This window comes from Opisthorchis viverrini, assembly GCF_000715545.1.
Source record: "Opisthorchis viverrini unplaced genomic scaffold opera_v5_140, whole genome shotgun sequence".
Lineage (NCBI taxonomy): Eukaryota > Metazoa > Platyhelminthes > Trematoda > Opisthorchiida > Opisthorchiidae > Opisthorchis > Opisthorchis viverrini.
In genome coordinates this window covers 1,186,609-1,193,741 of record NW_008751796.1, presented here as the reverse complement: position 1 = coordinate 1,193,741, position 7,133 = coordinate 1,186,609, and the positions used below count along the sequence as shown (strand labels likewise).

At 45.2% G+C, this 7,133-nt stretch overlaps 1 protein-coding gene across 1 annotated transcript in view; it reads right to left on the bottom strand.

Moving 5' to 3' along the window:
• The window catches only part of T265_06635 (hypothetical protein), a gene marked incomplete at both ends in the record, with an annotated part of 19,256 nt that extends 13,684 nt beyond the window's left edge, over positions 1-5,572 (bottom strand). The window contains 4 exons of the mRNA XM_009171948.1: positions 575-733; positions 887-1,096; positions 2,435-2,502; positions 5,194-5,572. Coding sequence (XP_009170212.1) covers positions 575-733; positions 887-1,096; positions 2,435-2,502; positions 5,194-5,572 — 816 coding nt within the window. The remainder of the gene's footprint in view (positions 1-574; positions 734-886; positions 1,097-2,434; positions 2,503-5,193) is intronic.
• Positions 5,573-7,133: the final 1,561 nt, after the last annotated feature.

Here is a 7,133-nt window from a genome sequence, read left to right as displayed (position 1 = left end):
ACTTTGGTGACAAACACGTCAGCAAAACAAGAAATAGTGTAGTCAGTCGTACTGTCTGCGTTCAAGCTCTATAACCAATGAAATAAAACGACTGTATAATCTAATTATGGTTGCTAGTCCTGGCTGATCCCGGTAAGTCCATTCCGGCATGCAACAAGCACGAGGGCGAATACCTTGTAGTGAACAGCTTAGGGTCAGTCCGAGAAGTTTGGCACGCGGTGGAGTCCCAGGAGAAAGGAGAGGGTTTTCGCTACCGAAAGCAGTCGTGCTCTGTACTGCCTAATGGAATCAACTGCCTAAAATGGAGCAAGGATCCGTTGACAACAAGTGGAAAAATGGTTCATTAGTTGACTGGCAGAAAAGTCGATTGGAGAGAACCGGGATAGTAGGTAGGATAGTAGATAGCATTCGATTTTTGTTGACAACTGAACGTCTTCAAAGTGAAGCCACCCAGGAGAACGATAATAAAAAAAACCACCATTCTAAGATAAATTCATCAACACTAACCCGCGGAGCTTGGGTGGTGGGTCAGGCTTGTCAAAGCCTTGTTAAAATAGTTCGGAATATAACTCACATCTGGATGCGACTCTTGCAGCGCGAATGCGAACATATTTTCCCCCGCCCATTCATCCGAACCCATCTGACTGGCCAGATCTTCGTGTTGATTCTGTTCTAAAACAGACCACTCGCGCTCCTCCGCGGCCCAAATTTCTTGCAAACGCTCATGTGCGTCCTAGAATGGGAAAGCGACAGAATCGCGGAAAAATGCTATCAAACTGGAAACGATAAATTTCAAATCTCTCAAGAGTTATAATGAAGGTCGTTCAATCACTCTTCTCATGCGTCAGTGAAAAGCAACCAGGTCTGTCTTAAAAAGTAAACTAACCTTCAGCATCTGAGAAACCGTATATTGAACCAACTGGGGATTGGACGGATACAACTTGAACAGGCCTTTCGTCCGCTGAACCAAATCACTAATAATTTGGGATACATTCGAGTGCGTCACGTTCCACAAATGGTGAAACTGTTCGGCAAAGTAGACTCGGTGCATATCGATCAAAGTGGGTAGTCGATGATGAATTGCGGGTGAAGGTGTCTGTGAATGGAAGCGACATCAGTGGCATGAGCAGCTACAGCCGTGAACTACGACTGAAACGCAGACTGCGTTCAACACTTGCGCGGAGCCACGTCCATCCGGACACTTACTAATTTTCTATCGCGCTCGACGTGAAAGATGAAAGCATGTACTCGTCATGACCAATCAAATATACAACGTGCAAGCTAAGTTTAGCGGAGACCTCTATTCGTAACAAGAGAAAGCCTCGCAGACACGAGCGCCTTGCACAAGAGAAATCACAAGGCACGGTCACTGTTGCCAAACATGCAGGCACGCTGGGGACACGATTGAGAGAGCAGTGGCAAGCATTACTTGTTCATTTAATGTGACAGAGTAACCCATGAACTGCCATTATCACAAGCTACGCTAACTAATTGTCATCATGGATAGCACTGCCTATCCGTCACACTTACTGCTAACGGTAGTACCGTGTCAGCGTGCACTTCGATCAAAACCGTGGGGGGGGGGGGGTGTGAACTGGGGCCTGTGACGCAGGAAGACCATTGCGTAACTGAACACGTCCACGGTCACCTTAATTGTTGTCTTTGAAAATATTGTCCCAAAAGCGGTTCAAGAGTAATGAAGTTCTAAACCTTTTCAAGCACCGTTTCACTGCAGAGCCTTAAACGTCGCTATCTTGGTTTGATCTAGTTAACGAATCAAACAGTGACATCTGCGCATGGTCGAATATAGTGACATGGGCACCCAGGTATCTTGGGACACGGATAGGCGACTACAGATCCAAATGGTCTCCACACTCCACGAATAGAAATCCAAAAAATCGTTCAGCTGTAGCACCCTTTTAGTGCCACCCGAGGGAAACACGAGGGCTGGGATACTGTCAGGTTGCCTCAGCCTGGAAACATCAAAACCGAGAGATTCAGCCGGGTTCCAGGTGAGTATCTCGAGAAACCAAAATAGTTTGCAAATGAGTGTATATTCGCTGATTCCGTGAAATTTAGTTTCAATTAGAGGATAAGGTTGACGGGAACTCAGGGACTGCGCCTACCTGATGAGCCCCAAGAAGGGCGAAACCGGTCATGGGCTGTCGAGGAGTTTTCAGCAACCTTGTGAGTAGTGCGCTACAAAAAAATTATCGGTTCTTTTAAAAACGACAACCAAACGAACAACAAACACATAGATACGCTGAAATACATGCAGCAAGACCATTGAAACGCAAGTGATTTCGTCTGATGTGTCACAAGATAATGAGGACAAGGATGTTAGGCCTCGGTGGTTACTACCACTCCACAAGAGTCCAATCAATACGAAAAGGATTTGCTCAAATGTATAGAACATCACCAACTTGGTATTTACCTCGGTAGTCGGACCAATCGTGGGCTTAGCCGTGAGATGAGCATCACTGGTAGTTTGAGGCACCGGTCCTGAAAACAAGAAAGTCCAGGCGAACAAGAACACAGAGTAGGTTGTGAGAATAAAGCGGCGAATTAGTAACACAATCCAGTTCAAGCCCACACATTCGCAGAGTAAACGGGTACAACCAGGCTTCTCTGTTCCAGTACGGCGTACCGTCTAGCATGCACCTTCATATGTTAAACGATTAGAAACGAAACGGCCCCATTGATTCGTAATCCTACAACTAACTACATTGTGAATGCATAACTGCCACTTCACAGAACCTTCACCGAAGAACTGTTGCCATGGTAACAGTTTTCGTGGATCGATCTCTCCAGTATGAATCCTTTCTGCAACACCAAATTCCCTTAGTAAGCAAGGTGGAAACACTACCCCACCCACCAACTAATACTCCACCAAGAAGAAAACGGTCACTGCACAAACAGTCGAGAATTGCCCCTGTGACCTTCACCTCATTGCATTCGGGTTTCAACCACCCAGAAGAATATCGAGAAAGGATATAGGATCATAGAGGTTTTTGATAAACTACGCACCGATAACGATTCCCAACAAAGAGAAAACGGTTGTACAATTGACTACGTTGCTTACAGAACGAGATCTCAATTGAAAATTTCCCGGTCTCGCACGATCTACGATCCATAAGTAGCTCAAAAGAAGAACAAATCCCCGCGATGGATAAAACTGAAAAGTCGTCACAGGAGAAGACATTCGATAAGTGACCACATGATGTAGATTCTCCGATTGAAGGTTGAGTGGTACCATATCCTTTCTACGTATGAGTTAATCACATTGCTGATCAGCCGCCCGTTCGCCGAACGGTTAGGCGCTTAATCAAATAGCCGGGAGTTCGAGGCGAGATGGCTCAGGTGGTTAGAGCGCGAATTTACTGACCGGAAGATCCGTGGTTCGAACCCGACCTCTGCCTCTCGACTTTCCCTGTCTAGGCTTGGGCAACCTGGCAGTATCCCAGCCCTCGTGCTTCCTTCGGGTAGCATGGCAGCTAGGCGCCGGAAGGGCGTTACAGCTGAGCAATTTTTTTAGGAGTTCGAGGAAACTCACAGGAGTTTCGTGAGATGCACACTGTAGATAATTCCCAACAAGAATGAAACAGCTGTACAGTGCCTCCAGACTTTTCAGCGTAGATTGGCCTCACTTATGGGATGAAACCTCGATTGAATTTTCCAAATTTCTTCATAGAAACCTTCAGTAATAAATAGTCTTTTTGGAACACCTAAGGTTAATTCACTTACTTACCCGCTTCCGTTTCCTATATACGCATCATATTCCTGTGCCTAGAACACAACGTTTTGTAGCCCTGTTTGACTTTCGTTTCGTTTCCGGTTGCAAAGTCCAAGTAAACAACTCAAATTCTGAATGTTCCCCAATAAGGTTTTGTGCAAGGATGAGATGCTCCGTACAAGAACAGATTCCATCCGTAGTCATCCACATCCCGCTTCATAAAGTAGTCCTTGTTGACAATGTGAATTCTGCGTCCAATGAACCACTTCATAGGTTGCCCTTGGCGGTACAAAACTAAATTTCGGTGATGCTGGGAACCCAAGTGCCTATCTAATTACCACTTGCCGGTCCGTGTAGCGTCAGGACATGATGTGCAGCCAGCCTGCTAAGTAATTAAGTCGACAACTACGTCGCGCCTTGGCAACAAATCACGTGTACGAGCACAGTACATCTGGAAAAGCGTAGGTTCAGCGATTGCGTGAAGAGGGTTGCAGTTGGAGAGAGCGTTCAGCTGTGGTACCCTATCGGTGCCAAATTTCCACGCCAAAGAAGGAAGCACGAGGGCTGGAATAATGTCAAGCTGCCCAAGCCTAGAGGGGGGAAGTTGAGAGGCATAGGTCGGGTTCAAACCACGGACCTTCCGGTCAGCAAATTCGCGCTCTAACCACTGAGCCATCTCGCCCCGCGGTTACAGCTGGATGCAAAAAGGATTCGTATGAAAGCAAACTGGCCGACTATCCATCGTTAGAATAGTATTTCCATACACCGAGAATGGCAGTGAGTTCATGCCCAAGGGAACAGATAACGATATTTCCTCAGAGGGATGGGGCAGTTGTGCTGTAAATTCGCGCCTAACCACTGAGCCATCTCGCCCCACGGTTACAGCTGGATGCAAAAAGGATTCGTATGAAAGCAAACTGGCCGACTATCCATCGTTAGAATAGTATTTCCATACACCGAGAATGGCAGTGAGTTCATGCCCAAGGGAACAGATAACGATATTTCCTCAGAGGGATGGGGCAGTTGTGCTGTTATCTCTTTTCATACGTCAATGACCATTACATAGGCAAACAATCTATCCTATATTTCAGACGGTGGCTAAAATATAACCAGGCGAGTAGAATACGTAGAATAGAAAGACTTGAGATGAAGAGCACTGTACATAAGAGAAGCGGCGGAGCCGAACACCTGTTATTTACTTCTGTATCGCAGAAAAAATAGCTGTGAAATATGGTTGTGTAACAAGCGCATGATGAACTAACTGGTACCCTATTCAATCGTTCTCGACAGAATGGGATATGCGGTGATTCTTTCAAACAAAAAGTTCTATAACACACAGCAACTCTGTAAAAACTCATTAGCATACGGGGAAATCCAAAATACTTTAGGTCATCACTGTATGAAGTAAACAAACACTCACGTTCTCTCAAATTATAAAAAAAGAATCGAAAGCTACGTACCCAAACACAAATAGACTCGAATAGAGCTGGATGCATTGGATGGGAACCAGGGAAGGAAATCGGGGATAATTTTGAACGGATCGACAACCACATGATCGACAGTGAGTTCCGGGTAAATTGCGGTGTAGACTTTGCGACAATATTCCAACGCTTCATTGGAGTCGGACAGACACGGTGTGTGCGAGTCGTGCAGCCACAAATGTTGGCCCGAACGGGTTGGGTATGGGTCACCTGGTGGCGTGTGGAAGGTGAGATTGTTGCATGCGGTTATCACTGTGCCAATCACCTTGCCCGAAGATAGGACGGGAGCGTGTGGAGACTGACTAGCCAGGCAGTAGCCGAGAACCACAAGCTGAAGGACGCGCAGAAGGAGATACATTTTAAGAATATTATTGATTCCAATAGTAAACGAAAAATACATACACCTGCATGTCCATTTGGCCTTCAGAGGAGACTCAAGTGAGCGTCTCGTTTATGATACTCCAAGATAACACCCATCTGCATGTCCATTTGGCCTTCAGAGGAGACTCAAGTGAGCGTCTCGTTTATGATACTCCAAGATACCAAGATGAATGCATTGGTTCATTGCCACAGTGGTCTGTAACATACACGAGTACCAATCGGCATGGATGTTGGTTTTAAACAAGGGAACAAGGCACTGAACAGGCTGAAATTATGTTACTCGTGTTCCGTTTATTGCAAGAAGTAACGGAAGAACAAGTTAGAACACAAAGTTTCACGAAAAACTGTAATGAGGAGGGTCCAGTGGACATCGTAGAAACTGTAACAGTGCTAGAAATGCTTTTAAGTCAATGCGGGTGGTTCTGAGTTGCAACTTCGAAAAAAACGCACTACACTGGTAGGAGATCATTAATGAATGGGTTTAAACTCCTCTCTGTAATGAACATCTTGTTCGGATTCGATGCACAGTTGTTCATCGACCACGTCCTAACGCAGTATTCTGTGTCCATACTGTTGAACAAATCAACAGCATGTATTGTGCCCCGAGCGATTTTCGGATATAATATTTCTGTAAAGTATCAGGGGACGGGAGATTTTGTCGTGTGTCCACTGGTAAAGCAATAACGTGAGAACGTTTTTGTCTCTAATGGAAGGGAAGTTGTTCAAAATGTACGAGAAATCGTTGGTTTATACTGAGTTTATTTCCGAAGATGATGGAACTAAACGGTGAGATTGTTTATTGGCCTAAATATCCCGAGGAAGTCAACGAACTACTGATAGCGTTTAAAGCAAGATGTTAGCTGGCAATTGTCGGATTAAAATCCGGTAATTGTTCGACAAGTCTTGACAAAACACATTGCCGGAAACCCTTCGAAAGTCCACTTCAAGTTTCACCCTTTCCGTGGCTAAGCAGTTAGGCGCAGTCCCAAAGTTTTTGTCAACCGAATCGTACGTCAATATCTGAATACACTCATTAGTTCACTACCTGTTTGGCGACTCAATTGAATCTCTCCTTGACGATATTCTTCGAGTGAATTATGCTGTTGTTAACATCACAGCAAAAGAATGTGGTTCGCGGCTTGCGTCCAATTGTAGGCTCAAGTAGGACATAAGTTTGATGAATTGCAGTCGACTGATGTGCCCCTAGGAGAGCGAAACCGGTAGTGAACTGCGGAGGGCTTTCAGCAAGCAATGTAAGTAGTATGCTCAAGGTCTCGAATATTGGACAAAATGCAAAACCAGACGGCTACATGATAGCCAATCGAAAGATCCGCTTGTCTCTCTTTACCACAAAAGTATCTTGCAAGTTAGTGTAAGAATATATGCATGGAAGGTGGGAGTAATGGAATTGAACCCGAACAAGGCTTTGGGATTACATGTCTTTTAACAATGCTGAGTTTTATACGGACTAATCCCGCATTTATACACAGCCATACCGACGGGATAATCCAATCTGGGTACGTGAATAACTTGTCATG